This window comes from Neolamprologus multifasciatus, chromosome 13 (genome assembly GCF_963576455.1).
Source record: "Neolamprologus multifasciatus chromosome 13, fNeoMul1.2, whole genome shotgun sequence".
Taxonomy (NCBI): Eukaryota; Metazoa; Chordata; class Actinopteri; order Cichliformes; family Cichlidae; genus Neolamprologus; species Neolamprologus multifasciatus.
Window position 1 is genome coordinate 23,076,971 of NC_140451.1, and position 23,169 is coordinate 23,100,139.

General features: G+C 37.6%; 1 protein-coding gene across 4 annotated transcripts in view; it reads right to left on the minus strand.

Moving 5' to 3' along the window:
- Positions 1 to 6,124: 6,124 nt before the first annotated feature.
- ryr2b (ryanodine receptor 2b (cardiac)) overlaps positions 6,125 to 23,169 on the minus strand; it is a 74,279-nt gene continuing 57,234 nt past the window's right edge. For all 4 annotated transcript variants that reach the window (XM_085182604.1, XM_085182603.1, XM_085182602.1 and 1 more), the window contains 11 exons: positions 22,965 to 23,095; positions 21,588 to 21,630; positions 18,670 to 18,806; positions 17,783 to 17,843; positions 17,306 to 17,452; positions 16,977 to 17,111; positions 15,884 to 16,040; positions 15,694 to 15,758; positions 11,534 to 11,634; positions 8,925 to 8,976; positions 6,125 to 6,658 (listed from right to left, as the gene is read on the minus strand). In XM_085182604.1, coding sequence (XP_085038730.1) covers positions 6,563 to 6,658; positions 8,925 to 8,976; positions 11,534 to 11,634; positions 15,694 to 15,758; positions 15,884 to 16,040; positions 16,977 to 17,111; positions 17,306 to 17,452; positions 17,783 to 17,843; positions 18,670 to 18,806; positions 21,588 to 21,630; positions 22,965 to 23,095 — 1,125 coding nt within the window. In that variant the 3' untranslated portion in view covers positions 6,125 to 6,562. The remainder of the gene's footprint in view (positions 6,659 to 8,924; positions 8,977 to 11,533; positions 11,635 to 15,693; positions 15,759 to 15,883; positions 16,041 to 16,976; positions 17,112 to 17,305; positions 17,453 to 17,782; positions 17,844 to 18,669; positions 18,807 to 21,587; positions 21,631 to 22,964; positions 23,096 to 23,169) is intronic.

The window sequence follows — 23,169 nt, forward strand, 5'->3', positions numbered from 1 at the left end:
AGACAAAAAGATTTCCTTTCAAATCGTGTTATTTTCACGCAACATCCTAGTGTTTAATTTACACCTTATGTAGCTTTAATGCATTCATTACAGTGATTTTAATAAACTGCCAATTAGGGCAACTTGAATATATACCAGCATATACAGCGTGTCAAATGTCTCTGTTGAGAAAATGCATAGCAGATCATCCTTTCATTTTTCAAAGGCACAGACATCTGAGAACATAATCTTCAATCATCTCATTTCCTTCGTTATTTCTGGTTTCACAACCTTGCAAGGTCTACATTTTTTTAATCTTTAGCTTTAAGAAGTATATTGAAGGATGGAAATCTGGAAAGAAAGAAAAAAGCCCAAATAGGGAGGAGCATGCTTTGTAGTGTATTATGCTGCTGTAGGTTATTTTTCTGGTCAATTTAAGAACTAATTCGGTGAGTAAATGGCACTTTAATAATGCTCCAAAGCCTGAAAACGCACTAATGGAGTTGCATATGACCAGAAGGGCAAATAATTTTCCTGATGCACAAAATTGTTGTAGCAGGTACTTAATCTGCCACCATCAGAATTTAATTTAATGCAGCTATTGGTACTGTAGCTTAGTGGTTTTACTTAAGGCATTTATGAGGCTGCATTCAATTACATGTGTCAGAAACGACACTCCAGACAAAGTTAGGTTTTGTAAGATCCTCACTATTGTTGGCTTCCCTCATAACAATCAAGTTTACGGAGCTATCCAAATGCAACATCCGTGTGTGTTTTTTTAACAAAGACAAGTTGTTTCAAAATCCCCATTTTATCTGAAACACATCATTGGATCGTTTTTGGATATGCACAAATTTGTTTGGCTACAGTTACACAACCTGGTGGTTTAATTAACAAAAACCTGAGTGAGTCAACATGTGCCATTAGGCTGAGTTTTGGTGCAGCACTTTTCAGTTCAGAGGTTGTCTTGATGACTTCAAATAGCTGTAAATATTTATTTGAAGTTATTTCATAGAGTCAAGATTCTGTGAATAGCAGATATTAGTGATAACGAGACACAAATTGGTGTGACAGCACTGGCATGGGGAAAAAAATGTAAAGAAGAAAATATCCGATAATACCGGGTTAGTCTATAAGAGCTGTGCTTATCTAAAGTCTCTATCCCTAAAAGAAAAATGAAAAGAACAACCCTTATTGTTTATGCATGGTCCAAACTCAACCCTTGCCTCATCCACAGCACAGCAGCAGCCAGGCATCAAGTGATTTCCAAACTTAGCTGTAAAAAGGGATGTCAGCATAAAAAAATAGATAATAGCTTATGTTTATCTAAAAAGCTCTCAGATAAACATCGAACAGTCGTCGCATAAGATTTATTTGAGAGGATGAAACTGGTTGTTTGTATCTAAAAAATATGCAATTTAAACACATACAACAGATTTGGTCCTAAAACTCTACATAAACATATTTAGAGTTTTAGGACTCTAAATAAACATGTAAAAAAATAAAAAATAAGAGGACTGTCGTGTATTACAATAAAAAAGAGGATTGCAACACACATTGCTGTGTGTGAAACAGTTGCAGATAAAAGCTCCAAAAATGAAATCAGAGGCAGTAACACACACACACACACACACAAAAAGAGTCACATCTCATATTTAATTCAGGGTTCTTGGCCTCAGGTATGAGTAAATTCACAGCTCCATTCTCTCCCCCACTTTCTTTTCTCTTGTCATCTTTTATTGATTTATAACTCTCAGATTACATCTCCATGATATATCTGGGTGCAGAGGCACCACATCCCAAACCAGTATCTGAGGCAACATTCAGAATAATCCAGCCTTGTACTTCGGATTCATATCATATCATTTTACAATGTTTTATCAATACATTTTTGTTGCATGCCAACCTTAAACCATCTGGTCAGGAGACTCCTTACTGTTGGCTGTACATACTGAACCAGAATGTGTTTGAATTATGCAAACCTGAAGGCTATGAATAATAGATCCATACCATTGATTTCATGCCCTAAATTTTTCCTAAAAATGTCATGAGGTCAGATTAATATTAATATTATTTCTATGTCACTGACAGACCCATTGGCTTTGTTATGTGCTGTATGACACCAGCGACAGCTGCTTTCAATTTTTATTATGCAGCAAAAATGTAGATGTGCTCTTTAAGCAGACAAAAGGTTGACTGAACATAGGAAGACAATTCATGCACTTAAGACTCAGCTTACGGTATATACTCAAGCATATGTAAACAGTTACAAGCAACATGTTAAAAAAAAAATGCAAACGCAATATTAGCAGGAAAAGACATAACTGAGCAAGTTGTCCCCTCTGCAGGTAGAAGCTGATTCAACTCTGTTATGTTGTGAATAAAAAAAAAGTAACAACTCTTTTACTGCTCGCACATTTTGGTCTGACAGAAATTCATGAAGTTACCAAAAGGTTTCGGTTTGCACTTTCAAATTTAAAAAAAAAAAATATTGTGGAAGTAAATGCCTTTCCCTGGTGCATGACATGCATCTCAAAAAGTGTGTGTAACTGTCTGGTATTCAATGCTTTGCAAAAGTCTCAAGCTGCCCCTCATTTCCTTTATATCTTGCTAGTAAAATGGGAAATAGGTGCAGCGGCATGTGCAAACATACAGTTAGGTCCATATATATTTGGACACTGACAAAGGTTTTTTCTTTACCGTTTACTGAAATATATTCCAATTATAGTTATAGAATGGATATGAAAGTAATGTGTAGACCATCACCTTTCATTTGGGGGTATCAATATTTAAATTGGATGAAGGGTCTAAGAGTTTCAGCTCCTGCCACCTTCTTTTTACAAGGACCAAAAGGCTGACTCAAAGACGGTTTCATGGGCAGGTGTGGGCAATGCCCTTGTCCCTTATCAATTAAACAGATAATAGGCCTGGAGTTCATTCGAGGTATATTGCTTGCATTTGGAGGTTTTTGCTGTGAACAGACACATGTGGTCAAAGGAGCTCTCCATGCAGGTGAATCAAGCTGTCTTTCAGCTGCTAAAATCAAAAAATCCCATATGCCAAATTGCCCCCTTTTAGGTTTTTTGGTTTGTTTGTTTTTTTTCATTTAAAATTTGTTGTGGTAATGTACAGAACCAATATGACTGGGGGGGAAAAGCTGTCCCTGTCCAAATACTTATATGTTTTTGCATTTTAATTGGCTCCATAAGGCAAAAACAGCTCAAAAGACAATATTTGGTATCCACCATTTAACACAGCCTGAGCATACTTAGGCAAGCTTTCCTGTAATTTATTTAAGTAGTCTACAGGAATAATTGAAGGAAATCCACAGCTAGTCTTTGGATATTGGTTGCCTCATCCAAAAATTCTGACATCAATCTGAACTAGAAATTTCAAATTTAGATTCACCACCGCATAAAACCTATTGCATCTAATTTTCAGTCTGACATGACATTCAGCTAGTGTTCATCTGGTTATTACCATGTATTACCATTTTCATACAAAAATGGCAATTCAGTTTTGTATCTGCATGGGTAACCCAACTTTATCAAGTTAGTTTCAAGTTCATTCTCAGTTAAGTACCTGAGTTTTGTTATGTCATGCCACAGGATTAGTATACTACTTTTCATTCAATGTAGACTCTAAATTATGCTCCATAACCTAAACTGCATCCAGACCTGAAAGACCTGGCATTACTCAACCACAGGATGGAAAGATTAAAGACTAGAAGGGCAAGCTTGGCAGCTCCAAAAAAACATCAATCTTATCCACAATATCTTTTAATCAGGCATATGTGGCAATTATACAATAAACAGTATGTTTAATCTGCGTTGTTTTGATGGAATCAGACTCCCTCCTTCAAGTACACGGTGTACTAGTAAATCAACTGTTGGAAGGTTTTTTATGAAATTGGACCTCATGTCTCCTGCAAATCTGTGGCGTGAAAGAGGAGTTGGATGTTTGTGGGTTTGGTGTTTAGACGGCATGATTGATTTTTATACTCCCTAGAAGACGGTATCTTTCCAAATTAAATAAGCTTTTGATTAGAGGTTTTTTTTTCCACATTCCTCAACCTCTGGTCTTTGGCTAATGTGGCAACAGATTAAATAAGTTCAGTCTTCCTGTAGTGTAGAACTGCGGTCCCCAACCCCCAGGCCTCGGACCGGTACCGGTCCGTGAGTCGTTTGGTACCGGGGTGCGAGAGTTGAGGCTCAGGTGTGAAATGTATGGTTTTCAGCATTATTTTGTTATCGTTTTGATCGTTAACTCTGTTTTCCTAGGTCTTTTCACGTGTGTTATCAATAAATCTTTTTTTTGGTACCAGTACTAGTTTTATTTTGTTGTATTTATCCGCGACACATTAAAGGCTGGTCCGTGAAAATATTGTCGGGCATAAACCGGTCCGTGGCGCAAAAAAGGTTTGAGACCGCTGGTGTAGAAGAAGTGACACGATCTTAAAGACCCCCCTCACCTTGTTGAAATGTCAGTATGGTGTTTGCATGTGCTGCTAGAAGACATATCTTGACGGGGGGACTTAGCCAATGCCATGAGCATTTACACCATGGATGTGTCTGAATCAAACATGGATTCAAACAGGTTTGTTCTTTTGGAAATCCTGGCTAATGAACATGTCACATTCAGATGTGTTAGGGCTTCCTTTTTCCAGGGCTGGCAATCGAGAATGTTTTCTTTATGTTTAAAATACCAACACGTTATCAGCTGCTGGAAAAATTCAAGATTAGAATTCTTACCCTATACAGTTCACTCTTCTGTTTCTATCATATATTTGTCAAACATTACAACACGCCGTCGAGAAGCACCAAATTACAGGTTTAAACAGACTCTTGTAAGCGGTAAGCATTGTTTAATACATCAATGTTATATCGCCAGTCACAGCCAGTCGTGGTTTGATGTTGAATGGCGGTCCATAGAATCTGTTACAAAGTGATCATCAGAACAATAACAGACATAGCAGCTCCCAAGCCATCACAATTCACTGATTACTGTAATTTGTGAGGTACAGAAAGAAAGTGACAAGTTCTGGTACCATCGGTTGGGTGCTCTGTACAAACCAATGACATTTGCAGTTTGTTGAGAAGTTAATCATATCCAGAATATTACAACTGCATGGTCAGCAGTAATCATGGCTATAAAAAAAAGCACTGGGATATTTGCGTTGTGCACGTAAATGTTGTGCTGTGAAAAGGATCCATAAAACTAAGAATGGCCAGACTACAACTCACACTTGAGTCATTTATATACATCTACAGTTACATGGAAATTCTGTCACAGTTGCATGTTGAACTTTCCTTTTTCCTCTCACATTTATCCCTTTGCTTTAATCCCTAGCTCTTCCAAGTTACATGTTGAAGAATCATTGAGCAAGCTACTGAACCTTAAGTTGTCCTCAACGCATTGGGGCCTGAGTGTGTAAATGTTAGGTTAAAAGTGCTTCGAGACAGAAAAATGTATATGTGTTTAGAAAAGAAACCATTTGCAACTGTTTTTTTTGAACAAATTAAAACTAATTAGTGAATTAAATTATAAATAAATAAATATTGAGTACTTGCTACTATTTTTTGACACAAACAGCACAAGTTTCCCCAAGTTTTTCACAATACTTTAACAATACTGTGCCATGGTCATGACTCAAAAACAACTTGAATCCATATCAGCAGTACATCTGCTCGACTCAGTGTGACCTTTGCATAATGAGGACAATATCTGTAGGTGGCACTCCAACTCCTGTCATCCTGTTGTTAACCTCAGCATGATTTAACAGTTTAACAAAACTCAGCACACTCTTTTAGTCATTGAGTTATACCCACGAACTCCCTCAGGACTTTTCGGCCATCAGAGACGGGTGTCAGAAACATTGTTTTGACCTGAATGGCGAGAGATCTGCTAGCGTGCTACACCGCAGCTGACAATGATGGTGGGAAAGAGCTCGATACGAGGAATTGCAGGGGAGCAGAAGGAACGCGGGAGGGGGGAACAGCAAAGACCGAAGGGTAAGGATCCTGGAGAGATGAGCACAACAGACAAGACAAGAGAGCCACAAGAAACAGAGGAGAGTAAAAAGAGCAAATGCCAGAGGGAGAGTGTTTATATGGATGTCACAGGAGGAAGGAATGGGAGGCTCTGATTAGAAAAACAAATCAATTTATTTAGAAAACATGACACACATCCAGCAAGAAAAAAAACGCCTCAAACTGAATTTCGACTGCCAGCTTTGACTGTGACAGATAATGATTTATGAAACAGAAAAGCCACATTACTACAGATGCTGCTGCAGTCTTAACAAACCACTCAAATGAATAGCTTCCTCCCACAGGACTGCCAATACATGCATCACACACTAATGTTGTATGAGAACATAAACAAGTGGTTCTCAATCTTTTGGTTCCAATTAATTTAGTAATTTTGAAATACTTGATTGTGAGAGAAAAAAAAAAGCCAAAATCTAAAATTAATACTATAGAAACACACACAGAACTGAAAGCAAATTAACAACTCCAAAGGCATAAACCGAGACAGATTTTGTCTTGTGACACTAGGGAGGCTTTAGACCTCTCAGGTTATTTCATACCAGTTGATCCTCATATTGCTTACGGAAACAGTCTCCCACAGGAAAGAATTCCCAGCAACGCTCCTGGTACATTTTCCACACATAAGATTCCTGGCAAGGTCAACAGAGTAGCAATTTATCAAAAAGTCATTAATTTCATCATGAACACATTCTTTGACAGTGAGCTAATTAGAAAAATAAAATGAAGTTAGCAGGCTCCATTTCTTTTATGTTTGCTTGTACCATGCCAGAGAAATAGGTACATGCTCCATCTATGAGTACAGACAGCCATGTACAGTAAGAGCTGTCACTGTTGGGTTTATCACCTTACTTTGGGGGAATTCCTCGACATTTTCTTCTGCCTTTGTGCCCATGGATGTTTTTTTGTGTGCAGAAGTCAGGGGAGGAGGAGTGCTATCTTAAGACAAATTACCTTAAGAGACATTTCAGCTATCAGCTCCAATGGGAGTTTTACTAAAAACCTGGGTTTTTAATGACTAGATGGATATAGATGGTCCTGAAGACATATTATGTAATTGAATTGATTAAACTAAAAAATAAAATATAAACACTTTATTAACTTATCAGATAAGTCTGTAGATTGCTGTCAAATAAAGATTCATTTCCTCACTTACTGCCTCAATCATGTGCATGTCAGTAATCCATGGAAACGTGACAGGTTTGAGTCACATGACTCATATCTAAAAGCCCTAAAACAAAGGATGTGGGGGAAAAAAACCCTCTCTTTGAAGCCTTTGTGACTCAGTGAGAGAGAGGGCATGAGGTAAGGTTATTAGGGAGTTTTCCATGTACTGGGACTGAAATGTAGCCTGTTCAACTGTACAACAGGCTGTAGGAGCTTCTGCTCGTAAATCCCACAAGGGGATTGGGGGACCAGGCATTCCCGATCAGGGGCCATGCATAACCCTTGGTTATCATTGGGGAATGGAGGATTGTATGGTCCAGCTGCAACACTTCATCTTTATGCCAAAGCTGCCACAGCTCCTCTACCAGCAGCTGCATCATGATTTTCACATTCTGGGGCCACCAGAATGACTACTAGTTTCTCCACTTTAAGTACTTTCACCCTGGCTGGGGAAAGCTTTGATTTCATGGTGGCTAAGTTCATGTGCACACTCAGGAAAATGGCTGAATAGGTAACAAGAAGATATTTAGTCTTTTATGGTAAAATCTAGCGCACATGAGGATGCAAGACTACTGGCATCCTGGAGTGTTTATTTTGTTATGTGCGCAGACAAGTCTAAAATTTTTCACTTTTTTGGACTAGGTGACTGTAATGGCCATTGGGAGCAAGAAGTTTCCACTGACCTTCTTTAGCAGACAAGTAGATGAAGAAAATCATCTACTTTAAGTTTAAAGTCTTTTAAAGCCGTGGTTAATCTGCATTCTTCATCCTCCTCAACAGATTCAAGAAAGTTGAGTGCAGCCCCTTTAGTTTCAACTGTTTTCTTTCCACTGGACTTGTCTTGTGTACCACTGCCTCTTCCTCATAACTCAGTGTCTGCGACCCATCAGCAGCTTTGGAAAAGGAGAGTTTGGAGCGCAAGGCTGAAAGTCATGTGCATGGTAGAGACAGTGCTAAAGGGGTCAGTGTGGAAAACAAGGGTGTAAAAGAAAATCTTAAAGACTGCGCATGTGCCAGGATTTCTAATCAATAGTGACAGCTCTTAGAGGACATAGCCTACGAGAAAGAAATATTTTTCCACCAAGCACCTCCTCTTTCAAGCAATATCTGAGAAGAACAATATGCTGAAAGAATATACCCATTATATCTAGGAATAAGTCCCAGAACCCATTTGATTTGAAATGCCCCAAGTTCAAAATGTTTCAGGTGGATTAAATCAATGTAGTTTTCTTTAACTGTGAGCAATTGTGCCATGAAACTGTAAATATTTGCCTTTTTAAAACATGCCACTCCTTTGTGTAACAGGTAATGTATAATGTTACAACAAAAAGATCAGAAAATGAATCAAGTACTTGCCTATTTGTAATCGAACATGCATTTTGTTAAATGTGGAGCACTAATTGCACAATGTTTTGTGTTTAAGTGGAGAGGTATTCATAATGGCAATATCTAACATGTATATTGTTATAAAATATGCGTGCCAGGAGTGATAAGGCTTTTGAGAGACAGTGTGAATGCATATTCTGTCCTAGTTGAAAAGGTTACACCACAGCTCTGTCATTATCATGGTAAATGTGTGAAATAACAGGTCACTGAGACACGAAGGGAGTATTTTTGGAAAGCTATACTTTGGGATTTGATCTTGTCAAAATAGTGTAATTGTTTAGGAAATTTAAAAGTGCACATCTAGTTCTTTGGTTTGATCATGCTATAAAAAGAAGACAATTATACCTGGCCCGTGTGTTCTGTCTCATCCTTGTTAATAAGGTACATCAGAAAAAATCTGCAAAGACACAGAAGGGGGAATTATGCAACAAGTTTCAAATCTTTCAAACCACCAATGATTTCATTTGGTTCTGTGAAAACTTAAATAAACATAAACTGTTCATGTAGTAGTCAAGTAGTAGGATTACGATGATTACGAATTTAAATTGGATTTCAAATGCAAAAATATAACCAGCAATATCAACCTGACAATCAGGTTAAAATTACCTTTAATACAATTATTTGATGATTGACAGGCAAGAAATAATGAAATCTAATGATCCTTTGGTTTATTAAATTATGAGTAATGATGCTACAGCCTATAGACCTTTATCAGGTGAGCCAAAAATGTCAAATGAGGCATGACTGTACATACATATTCATGAGCAAAGAAGAGTCCATCAATCAGGGGATGCAAACACATCCTGCTAGATCCATACTAATCAGTCTCAAAAGCGCTTGCCACAGGCAATTATTGACATGGCAACAATGTACAATGCAATGACACCTTCAAAGTAACCATTTTTACTTCTAGCAGAAAAGATTCCTGTTACGCTGAAAAGCAGTGAAAATGACAAAATGATAATCACTTTCTAACCATGACAACTTAATAAGCTTGAGTGGGGTTATTTTTTTTCTGCCTTTAATACCTTCTATTACACACATTTGCTTATTTTTATTAGCGTTTCATCCTATTGTACTTATTGTGGCACTCTTGAGCATTTCAATTAGCAGTCTGTGTATGTAAATGACTATGGCTTTCTTAATGTAATACAATTAGCTTTACATAGTAGGTTTCTTATAATATACAGATAAACTGTGTTCTTGGTAGATACAGAGTTTGGTCAAATGCATGTATTTTTAGGTCAGGAGGTGTTTTGATTCTTACTGGACTGTCATTACACATATCACAATGAAATGATTAACAAAGCACAGAGACACTCAGACCACTTTATTAGGTATATTTTGCTAGCACCAGGTTGATAGCATGGGTTTAACAAGGTGCTGGAAACAATCCTCAGAAATGTTGGTCTAATCTGTTGCTGCAGATTTTTCAGCTGTACATTAGTAATCCAAATCTCCTCTTCCACCACATCTCATTGGTACTCTAATGGAGATATGGGGACTGTGGAGCTACAGTGAGGAAACCTGTCTATAGATTATTTGAAATGTGTGACATGGTGCATAAACTTGCTCCAATCAGCCATCAGAAAATGTACACTGTGGTAGGGCTGCTCAATTAATCGAAATTTAATCGAAATTACGATCTGGGCTTTCAACGATCATTAAAAATGACTGAGCCGATTATTAGCACCTCCCTTGTGCTTTACTCTGGCGCTGCTCCGTGTGTCAAATCGAGCGCACCTCTCTGCGTTTCGAACAAACGTCACAACAATTAAGAGGACCCGAGGGAAGCTCGGAAAGCTAAGCAGAAGTTATTTGGAGAGGAGAGTGACTGCTGTTGGTTGAAAAGAGAGGTAAAAAAAAAAAAACCTTCAGTGGTGTGGAAACATTATGGGTTCGTGGAGTCAGACGTGGATCAAGTAGACATAGTGTTTAAACTTTGCTACGGTGTCGTAGCTGCACCACAGAGCTACACTGTGTTTACATTTTTCATTTATTTTTTATATTGCAAACATTTGCACTGTTATCAGTATTTGCACACTATTTTATATTATTTTTTGACAATCTTTAAAGCCATTATTCAATACATTGTTACTGTTAAATAAATATCGTCAAATAATTGAGATCTCAATTTCAGTGAAAATAATCGTGATTATCATTTTTGCCATAATCGAGCAGCCCTACACTGTGGTTGTAAAGGGATGGCTGTGGTCAACAAAACTCAAATAGGCTGGGATGTTTAAATTATGTTCAGATGATACTAAGGGGCCAAAATTGTGCTAAGAAAATATTGCTCATACCATTACAACACCACCATCACCAGCCTGATACATTGTTACGAGGTAGGATGTATACATATCTAATGCTGTTAATGCCAAATTCTGATCATTCCATCTGTGTGGTTGTGTGGAAAACCCAGGCCAGCCTGTCTGGCTCTAACGGCTGAACCAGAAAGTCATTTACTGAAAATCATCTTTCTTCTCCATTGCGATGCTCAGTTTTACCTTCAGCAAGTCATTGCGACCATGTCTGCATACCCAAATTCACTGAGTTGCTTGCATGTCATTGGCTGATTAGATATTTGCATTAACAAGCAGTTGAACAGGTATACCTAACAAAGTGGCCACTGAGTATACGTGAAAAATAGAACTTAAAAACAATGGTTTGAATCTGAATTGCAAGCTGTGGTAAACAAAGTTTTATACTGAGAGCTAATCTTGAGAAAGGGGATGAACTTATAGCAATGATTTATGGAGACATACAGAGACACAGCCAAGTGTGTCAATTAGATTTATAATGTTTGTATTTTATAACCGTTCAGTGGTGACAAAGCATGCATAAAACTTACAAATGTAAATGACCAATGTGTAAGACCTTAGTTTTAATATTTCTAAAATTAGGTTGAGTTGATATCAAACCCAGGCATAAAACCAGCGCTTTGATGAACTCACAGATAGTTGGCCAGGTTGTGCTCCTGAAGCGTGTGAGTCTCAAAGCCATGAGGAACCGTATCAAAGTATTCACTTCCCATTCCACATATAAAACATTTGGTCTGCAGGAAGAGAAAGTAAAATGTAATGGTTCATGAAACAGATTTGGACAAACATGATGTTCCCCAGACTAAATTAGAAAGACCAGAAGCCCGTTGTTTTAGTGCTCTGTGATTCAAATGTGGTATTTAGCCTGCTAGCACAACAATCTGACACCTTTTTTTTTCTTAAACAAATGCACTGAGAGGACACCCACATAAGGAAAATACTGGTAAGGACAGAAACCTAATATTCCTTTTGTAAGCCACTGTGCAACACTTCGGGGATACTGAAAGTTGATTCTGATCATCTGACCGTAGCTTTCCCAGCCTTGTAAAGAGGACAGCTGTATAATGATTAAAACTCAAATGAGCCATGAGCAGCTGAACACACAAAGAGTTGGGGAATGGTTGCAATCACAGCATTAGAAGATGTAGTCTTAGGGTTTTCACATAAATGCCCTCCTTGACTTCCCACTCAAACCAGCGTTCCTCCCTGTCCAGGATGTGTACATCCTTGTAACTGAAAAAGCAGTCACCAGTCTTTAGGTGTAAACAGACAGCAGAGTCCTGGCCTGATGAGTAAGGTCTTCTGTGCTCTGCCATCTGCTAAGCCAGTGGCTTCCTTGATATATAATAGCAGTCCTCTTGTTACTTAAATGCATACACTATATTGTTTCATTTGTGTCAGGGGACCCAATCTTCGACACATACCAATTTTTGGCTTGTTTGGGGGTTTGAATGTCACAGAGACAAAGAGTTTTGGAAAAAAGATGTTTTGGGAAAACCAAACAACCTGTTTGTGCTGTGACAATGATTGAAAAGAAGCAATAATGAAATATGTGTTTTGAGTTTAATGCATTTTAGGTCATTTCTATTTATGGCAAATAATGGTGGAATGGAGCTCAACCTGATTTATCATTGCTGAGAGCAGTAGAGCTTAATTCCCCTATAATACAACATCTGGAAAAGCAGGTATAAAATCTGTGACACTGTTTTATATTTTGTGACACAATGACAAATATAACATATACAGTAGAAAGAAAAAACACATTAGATGATGATGTTGGAAAAACTGTCACAAGCCTATACCGAATTAACACAATGTAACGATATTTTTAACAGTTTCACAGCCCCAGCTTGCATCTGCTCTATTCAGCCTTCAGCAATCTGTAAAATATTTTATTTTTGCTTGAATTTCTTCTGAATATGTTTTGCAGTCAGCTGAACCACAGCTCTTTACTATATTTTATGTTGTTATTGTTTTCTCTGTGAATGTGGAATGGCAGATGCTGACTTAAATGTTAATGACAACAACAACTATATGAGTACACTCTTTTCAGACAGTAGCTCACCAGTTTTGTCTGACTAAGTGTACTACCCTGTTTCCTCAGTCTGGTAATCAAAGGTCTAGTTTTCGATTACTTGGCTGCCTCTCCTGCACCTTTGGGATTTTTTGCTTCCTTCTAGTGTCAGACTGTCTTTATAACTTTGTGTCTTTTTTAGGTTCTGATTCTCATGGTTTGTTAAAGCCTTATAGCCTTATATATTTTACAGATACCAGTGAGGGTTTTAGCCTGGCTCCCTGGTTCACTGGGTTCAGCAAAACAACCCTAACAGATAACTATTCTTTAAATAACAAACAGTGCATTTCCATTTATTTTTCTACTCCTTCTAGCTTCTATGTATGGGCACATGAGCATTCAAACATGAGAGAAACAAGACTGAAAGACTGAAAAATCCAACAAATGCATATTTTATGAATACTTTATTATTATTATTTTTTAAATCAACAATTTGTTTTTGTCAGACTAGAGTTTCTGTGCTGACAAGTCACTAATCATTCAAGAGAAAGAGATAATGGTACCCTCTCATTAGTGCTAATGGTACATTTGTTTCCTGTGAAACAGGCCCCACAAGTGAATGTACTTCATTTATGTAATTGTATGTGTGTATGTGTGCAGTTTGTTTGCTCCCACATACTTAAGTTACAGCTGAAGTCTGTACTATGAAACAGGATTTCATCTTATCCAGGTAACTTCAGGATTAACCTGAGTTTTCTGTACTATGAAATGCTGATTCACCACCTACTGACCAATCAAGTCTTCAGAAAACAACTGATTTGAGGCCTGAGGGATCCTTGATCTCTCAGACTTCTATGCACAGATAGTAGGATGGTCTAAGGTTTTCAACAACATCTGAAGCCTTTGTGTTTCAGTGATAAATACAGATTATTCCTTCTACAACTTTTTCCTTGATTTTTTCCTCTCGACTGTAAATCATTTTGAAAGAACTATATTGTTTTATATGCTTAAAACATGATTTGTATTTTTTAACCTTATACCAAAGTCTACATTTGAATTCTGTTTTTATATGTATATATTTATTATTCTCAGACCATTAAAGGATGCAGCTGAAAGAAGAAAAAGTAAAACAAAAACGTTATTAACCCTTTAAAGCCAGTCAGAGCAGCACGCTCTGTTTTGCGTAACAATTTTTAAATCCCGGTAGCTCTGCAACCACGTAAGCTAGCGCAATAATTTTTTTTGCATATGAAACCGGAGGAGTTGTACTTACTTTTTATGCCATCAGCTTGTCCTAGGTCACAGTTTCCTTCCACATATAGCTTTGCAAAAACTGCATAAAAAGCGCTTGCAGCAACAAAAACATAATATTCCAGAAACACGCTTTGCCGATCCGATCAGCTGTTCATAACACTTCCTACGTTGGAATAGACGTCAGCGCGAACTTTTGCATGTCCGCCATTACCTGCCCGAAACCGGAAGTGACGTCATTTTCGCAGAAATGTAGGTTTTTTACCATCAGGGCCTCGTGAGCCTATACTGGTGTTTTTAAAAGTTATCTTTGACTTTATGACTTTCTGTGTCGTTTCTGGGATGCTTAGGACTCATATAATAGTTTATTTTGATTCATGTGCTGCTTTTTTTGCAAATTTGCATTATAATATTTATTTTCATTTTTCCTGCAGTATATAAAAATTGGTGTATTTCAAAAATAAAACTATGAAGACACTCAAAATAAATTTCCTGTGGTGGGAAACTATTTTGTGCAACTTTTTTGTATTTGCAGTTTTGAGGGATAAGCCTCTTAAATTTCTCTAACTAGAAATATATGTTAAAAAAGCAAAAACGATTTTCAATTTTTTTGTAGTTTATTTCACTTTTTTGCAATTTATGTAATTACTATGCACTTAATGCATACATATTATTAAAATCTGGGCTATAATGGTTGTTTTGATGTATAGCAACTTGAAATGCTCCCAAAAATGGCACTACAGCATGTAAAAATATAATATAAGCTCTGGCGGACTTAGTTCTATGGTAGGTCTTAAAGGGTTAAATACTAGATTACTTGTCCTAATTGTAGAGCTATTAAACTGATGAGTCTGTCAACTTACACAGTTGGCATTTTTCCCACTTTCCTTTCTGGCTTCAAATAGGCTAGACTTTGTTAATATACTAGATCTTTTATAGTCTTTCTGTCCAAAGCACCAAAAGCATACACGCTTTGTCTGCAGAAGCTATCATGTTTCGTCAGTATTATTTCCTTAACCTCTTGATATTTTTTCCATATTATTGCTTTATCCTCATTTCCATAAACCAGTAACTCTGCTGCCAGAATACTTATCCATCCATGTTGTTGAGATGCTGCCAGTGCCACAAAGAGAGGAAACCTGAGTTAATAACCAGCTTTGTGTGACCACTTATTCTGATTGCTGGTGTTAAGGTAAGTGAATCCAGGTAAAAGAAAGACACTCTAGGCATGTTGACCTCGCTTCATAGTACCAAACCCTGGTATCAAACTTAGCCACAGAAGCTGCTGCTACATAAACATGGTGCAAAGGATAATATCAAGCTTTTATAGGACATTTATATCTCACAATGCTGGATTATGTATTGTTGGAAATTGAATTTGCTCAAAATATGGAAACAAACAAAGAAATTGTGGTTGCTTACTGCAATATAATGCATATATTAATAACAAGTGGGTTTTTTTTTTATAACAGGGCTGTCATCAATAGAAATATACTGTAAATGTGTGAGACAAAGTGTCAAATCTCACCTCCATATCCTCCTTCACCTGCTCCTGTTGGTCACGAAGCTCTCCAAAGGCATCAATTATCAAGCCTAAGAGCAACAGCACGAGCTTTTTCAGTACATGTTGATGCATGATCAATTCTTTATTTCCAGTTAATTTTAAGTTGCAAAACAAATTCACCGTGTGTGTGTTTGTGTGCGTGTGTGTGTCTTACCCTGGATAATGGCCAGGAGGATGACAATGACAAAGAAGAAAAACGTAATATCAAAGACAATCCGTTCCACCTCAAACTCATCTCCAGCAGGATCCTCGATCTCATCGCCAATTCCACCGCCTGCACGCACTCCCACATACATGTGGAACATGTAACACTAAAATAAAGAAATAAAGAAATAAATATTCTGTCTTGGTAGAATTCTATATGAGGATCAGAGCACTTCTCCCTCAATTTATTCCTCCCTTTAACGGGCTGTCTTTGCTAGTGGTGTGAAGTATTGAAGAATACTTGTTAATATTGAAGCTCAATAAAGAATTTATTCTCTGCACTTTCATCCCTCTATTCATGTTTGTTGCTATTGGGGAGAAAAAATATTAAACTGCCATTACTTCTACATTTTTAAACAATAGTGTAAGTTTTGTTTCTTATCAATCTTCTCAGACATGTATTGCCCTTCGGGGAGTATAAGGCAAGACAAATTAACATTCAAGTTGTCTACCAAGGGCTACACTGTGCTTTAACTGCCAAGGACAATATTTTCCACAAGGAATTTGAACAAAATCAAAATATCAAAGATTTTTCCATACAAGTCTTCTGCTTTGGATTCATATGCTTTCATTGTACTCGTCTTTAAAATAGTATGCAATGACTGTAGAGAGATTGAGTGAGTGAGACTGAGGGTTTACCGTAATATCCCTCACCTCCTATATTAACAGGGTTTCATTCAAATGCTTTTACTTCCCATCCGCCTGCATATGTGAGTGACATATTAGAATAAAGCAGGCAGTGGGGTGTTAATATTTTGAGTGGCCAAACAAAGGGCTGTGCTGAGGCTTCGGGGGCTGTTTTCTCTCAAAGTGTCCATCATTTTATAGAAAAAAAACTTGATGGAATAAGACATGAGGCTGTTTTCATTTGAACAATGGGGATCCCTGTCAGAACCTTCCTCTACTTCTCTCACTGTGCAGGTAGAAAAGGAGGTGGGTGGCTGTGTTTGCATTATAAAGATAAGCACAAAAAGATAGCGACGGTGATAAGAGGCAGATATATGTGGAGGGAGAGTGTGTGTGAATATGCACATTAAACTCACAGTAAGCATGTCATTGCACTTCATGTCTTGGATGTCCTTGTCATCACTTTTGTTGTAGAACTTTCTGAAGAAGTTGAAGGCTACAACGGTGTAGAGGTACACCACAACAGCCAAGAGGCCCACGGTAAGGATCAACTGACAAGCACACATACATAATTAGAAAATGACAGACAGAGGCAGACGGGCTTTAATACACTACTCAATATAACCTCACAAGGTGAAAGCGAACATCGGCTGCATTGTAGCTGCACCCATGAACACACATGGAAACTGATGGAGGGAGAATTAAGGACAGATCCACGCAGATATGCAAATGCACAAACACACACCTGTTTGCCATTATGTGTGACAGAGGAGAGGATGGTACGAAGTGTCTTGAAACCCATAGCGATATCCAAAAGGTGGGCAGCAAAGAAGAAGTTGTTATAATGTCCCAGAAACGACATGGTCATGTACCATGCCAAGTACAAGAAGGACTGTAAGCACACACACGAGCACAACCAAACATAAGAAACACAGCCAATATAGATTACAAGGACAGATAAAGAGACAAATGTGTATTTTAGATAAGTCGAATAAAAAGGATATTAACATCTCCTCCTCTGCTGTACGCCCAATTTTATCAAAACAAATCGTAGCGTGGTAGAATGACAGATTAACAAAAGAGGAATAGGCCATAAAATATTGGATATGTTTTACAACCACTGCCTGGTAACATTAACCAAATGGTTAACATAACACCTTTGCTTTGGCTTTATAACCAAACTGAGCAAAAGTCATAAACTATGAGATGCAATCCAACTTACATTGTCAGTGAAAACTACACCTAGTTTCCAGACCTGATACTTCATGTCAATGGAGTTGCATCTGAAAAGAAATATGATATGATTAATTAATTAAAAAAAAATAATCGATAGACAATAATAAAACAATAACAAGAACAATTAAACAAGGTCAAAATGTTAGTGATTTACATCAGAGCCTTGACCTACTGTGTTTTTAACACAGTCTCAGTTATGGGGATTTTTCTTAGAATATTATGTTCTTCCTCAAGTACAGCATAATGTTCTAGGACCTTTTTTTTTTTTTTACCTGTTACATAACATACACACACACACACACACACACACACACACACACAATGTTCGCAGAACCATTATTAAAAATGCCACGGGATATTAATAATCATTTGCCTGAAATGTTATTTTACTAACAAGGCCCACACAAGAGTCAAACATAACAGTAAATAAACCAAGACTGCTAATGTATTTCACCAGGGACCCATTTTGTAGTCCAATTCACTTCCACAGTAAAATGCATTAGAAAATGGGCTGTATTGATTTCATATTTAATTTTTTTTATGTCATTCCCAGACAGCCTGTATACTAGCTATCCTCCAGATAAGTAGCTACATTACTGCGATCACTGCAAGCTTCTTTGTATACAGCTGCCTACCTAATCCATATCATGGAGGCCTGTCAGGGAAGAATTATTTGTATTTATTAAAATGCATATACAATATAGAAAATGAGATTGTGTTCTTGCATGCATTAAACCTTTCTATAGCAATGCCATAAAAAACTACACCATAATTTTGTCTGAAATTGCACGCAGAGCTAAATAAATGACACATTAGACCTCAGATGTTTCCCATGAATCTTTTTAAGAATGCACAATTGCAAACTCTACTCACATAGCACGCCAGGCAGTGTCTCTCTTGAGCCTCTTCTTTGTTTTCGTTTCAGAATTAAGGTCTAAAGCAGCCTTGTCCAGACCTAGGAGTTCACTTATCTTCTCGCAGCCATAAAAGTCACCGTACTTATCCATCACCTGAACAGGGAAGAAGACATGTTTGCATCGTGATGCAAGCAATGTGTTCTTCAGTGTATCATCACATGAATTACACAAGACAAGGATAAATGGTATTTGGATTAATACTGAATTCTGCATAGTCTAAGTGTAACAAAACAAAGATTGTCAGACACTTGTGTTGCAAATGTTTTTGGGAGTTTTTTGTTTAGTTTTGCTTGTTTGGACAGTTGTGTTAATGACTGGCACAAACACTGGTTTTAAAATAATCAACACATTTGTGTTGATGCAGACTTTACCATTTACCTTCCTGATAGAATGCACAGGCGTTGCATCTCGGTTTAAAAATATTAACTTGGGCTCATGACAAATACAGGAGTTTCAACTTTATGTGACTGAATCTATTAAAATAAGAGCCAAGCTTTATTATAAAGCCCATTTGCCATTACAAACCCAGGCACTCTGAAGTCTGGTAAGCAATATCACAAACCTTCTAACCATCTATTTTACTGCAATTTCTTAAAATGATGCAATCAAGGGTATTAAATGTAATGTGGGAGTGCCAGGTGTATTTTATGTAGACCAACTGTCCATGAAGTGGCAAAAAGCCAAAACCAAAGTCAAAGTGCTTTAATGAAATTCAAAGTCAAAACATTACTTTCCAGCCCTGACTTTTTCCTTCTTTAAATGAAGGTGTTTGTGCAAAAATTACTTAATAAATGATTAATTGCACCTTACAACCGGGTGCCTATCATAAAACTTGCAGTGTATAGGCAAGGGCCACATTGGAGTGCAGAACAATTTAACAAAAAGCAAGCTTTAGTAGCAGACTACATAGTCCAAAAATGCATACTTCAATAGGTAAACAAAAATTACAAGGAGCTCACTGAGAGTAGCAGACAGAGAACGACTCAACAAGGACAAAATGAAACACATTTCTATGCTGTATATACACAGAAGACTGACTACTCCCGAAAGAAGAGTGAAAACAATCAGGGAGTCAGGGGAAGACAGACAGGAAGCAAAACTAGCGCACACAACCCTCAAAGGATAAACTCAAAACCAAATAAAACACAAATCAAAAACAGCAGTAACACTAGAACAGCACAGAAATCATGACAAGAACCAGAACTCAGGAATGTCAAACAAGAATCAGAAGAACTAAGCCACTAAGTTTAACCTAATAGGATGATATTGAAACCATGATATGAAACCAAGACCCAAGCAAATAAGTATTAGAATATCAGTAATGCCTAACAGAAATCGAAACATTAAACTACAACTTAACAAAACCCTAGAGCCACAACAGTCGCTGTGAGAACCCGTCATATCTATTTTTTTGTTCAAATATACACTGCCAGGAAAATGCAATATACAGTACTGCTGTGAAATAAAATCAATACTTCCAAATATCCCTTCAGAAGCTGATGAGTACTACCATAAATACTAGCTGGATGTGTCTATGAAACCATATCACCCAAACAAAACGGCAAACCTATATTCATTCAAGTGTAAAGCACAAGTGATACAGTGAAATAAAGTTGTTACTAACACTGTTCCTAACAAATCACTACAAATGAGAGGGGAGCATGTTCCAAACACTGAAGACTTTAAATAACTGCTTCCCCTGATAAAATGATCAGTGAATGTAGTTTGATGCAACACACCAAAGGCCAGATTTAATAAGTCATCCACATAAAGTGAGGCTGCAATCGCAAGAATGTGCCAATAAGAGTGGAGCAAATTAGCAGCGCCAAAATAACACAGTACATTAATAAAGTGTACACATCTGTTTCTATTGCAATTACTGTTACTGCCGCACATGCATGAATGTGTGGGGTCTTTTTTCCTGCGTGCTACAGGCATTCACTCAAGTCAAATAAAGGCATTGACTCTAATCTGCCTGTACAAAAAACAAATACTGTATTCAAAATGCTGATCTGCATTCATTGACACCTTAACAACACTTAGACACAAGTCTAACATGTGTGAGATCTGATTGTAGTGCTGCAGAGATCTGTGTGGATACTTTTAAGCAAAGATAGGTTTTCAATAATATTTCTATGTACAAATGTGACTAAAAAGCAAAACACAGCAAAATGAAATACTCGCTATAAAACTCGACTTTGCTGCTGATAATACATCTATGGCTTGCAGGCCTCTTGAACTAGGCAACTAATCCTTCTCATCCTCACACTCTACATTCAGTTCTGCTCCGCTACCAAAAAAAGAAAAAGCAGAAGCACCAGAAAAATATGAGACACTGGTCATTCAGGGTAAGTACCTGCAAACCTTAGTAAATTACATTTGTATAATTGATTTAGATACTGTCCTCCTTAAATTCTGCACTCAGAAAGGGAAAATCCTAAGGCCAGCCAAGAAAGTAATGTGTCTAGTAATGTGTATGTGTCTCTTTAGTAAATCTCAAAAGTAGTTATTTTAATCCCAAAGGAGGTAATCCCAAACCCTTAGTATAGCCCCCAGTAGCTTTCCTACCAGTGCATTACAAGTTGAATTTCTATGAGTCACATTAAGTGTTCCTAAATTGGGGGGAAAAGACCAATTAGGCCTTTCTTAAAGCAGACAATGATCTCCTTTTTTAAACTACAGAGACATAATCAATGAGATACTGAAGGTGTTGCACTGTCTATTGAGGCAAGAAAATCATTTTGGTATTTTACAGGGAAATAATGACACCTGTGATGAAACGGTAAATGTCATTATGGTTCTTAAAGCAATGTAACTACATGGAATATGCACATAATTATATAAATGCATAAGCACTTTTAGACCAGACCTTACCTTTCTCTTCACAAATTTATCCCAGTAATTGCTTGGAAATGATCTGAAAACATAAAGCGTAAGAGACTCATTCATATGGGAGAAACAGAAACTGTAACATTTACTGAAGCAACATTGAGTGAAGCATTTCAGCCTGCCACTTCAATATGTATAAACTCACCAGCCACCTCGTTAGCTACACCTTGCTAGAAACACGTTAGGCCCTATTCTGCCTTCAGAACTGCTTTAATTTACAGGTGCTGGAAACATTCCCTAGAGATTGTGGACTATATTGACAGCACAGGGTCATGCAGTTCCTACAGATTTGTCAGCTGCACATGCATGATGCAAATCTCTCATTCCACCATATCCCAGAGGTATCCTATTGGATTGGCATTTGGTGACCATGGAAGCCATTTGAGTACAGTGAACTTACTGGCATGTTCAAGACACCAGTTGGAGATGTTAACTTTGTGACATTGTACATTATCGAGCTGGAAGCAGCCATCAGAAGATGGGCACACTGTGGTCATAAAGGGATAGATATGGTCAACAACAACACTAAGGCAGGCTGTGGTGTGGAAATTATAATGTTAATAATAAGGGCCCCAAAGAGTGCCAGCAAAATTACAGTCACAGCATTACACCATCAGCAACCAGAACCCTTGATACAAGGTCGGATGCAGCCATGCTTTTATGTTGTTTACACCAAATTCCCCACCATTCAGATCTAGCAGCAGAAATCAAGACTCATCGCAGCGGCCGACATATTTCCAATCTCCTATCTTCTAATTTGGTGAGCCCGTGTTTATTGTATCCTCAGTTTCCTGTTTTTAGCTGATAAAAGTGTCACCCAGTGTGGGGTCTGCTACTCTAGCCCATGTGCTTCAAGGTTTGACATATTGTGCTTTCAGACATGATACTGAGTGTTATTTGAGTTATTGTTGCCTTCCTATCAGCTCAAAGCAGTGTGGGCATATTCCCCTGACCTTAGACATCAACATGGCATTTTCACCCAAAGATCTGTCGCTCACTGGATATTTGCCCTTTTCTCTGTAAACCCCAGTTGGAAAATCCCAGTAGATTAGCAGTTTTCTGAAATACTCAGACTAGTCCACCAAAACAATGCCACTTAAATCACCTTTGTCCCTCATTCTGGTGCTCAGTTTGAAATTCACCAAGTCGTATTGATCATGTCTGCATGGCTGTTGCCATGTGATTGGCTGATTTGATATTTGGCTTAAAGCCAAGTCAGGCAAGCCTACCTAATGAAGAGTCCAGCAAGTACTAGGTGCCAGTAGCAGGTTTCTTAGATTTGAAGTACAAAACAGGCTGTTATTTGATTTTACCATTACTTTATGAATAAAAATGATATTACAACACAAGTCATGAACATACGGGGTGTTAATTGCCAGTCGGTCCCATTGGCCTTTGATGTCTTCCTCGGGAGGCTGTTTTGTCACATAGAGTCCATCAAACTCCAGCCTTCGTGCCACTTCCTTCTCACGTTTGAAGATTACTAATGGTACCTTTCAATCAAACGCACTACAATAATCACTATATTCTTTGAATAAGTACATCAGTAATACACTAACAAAACATT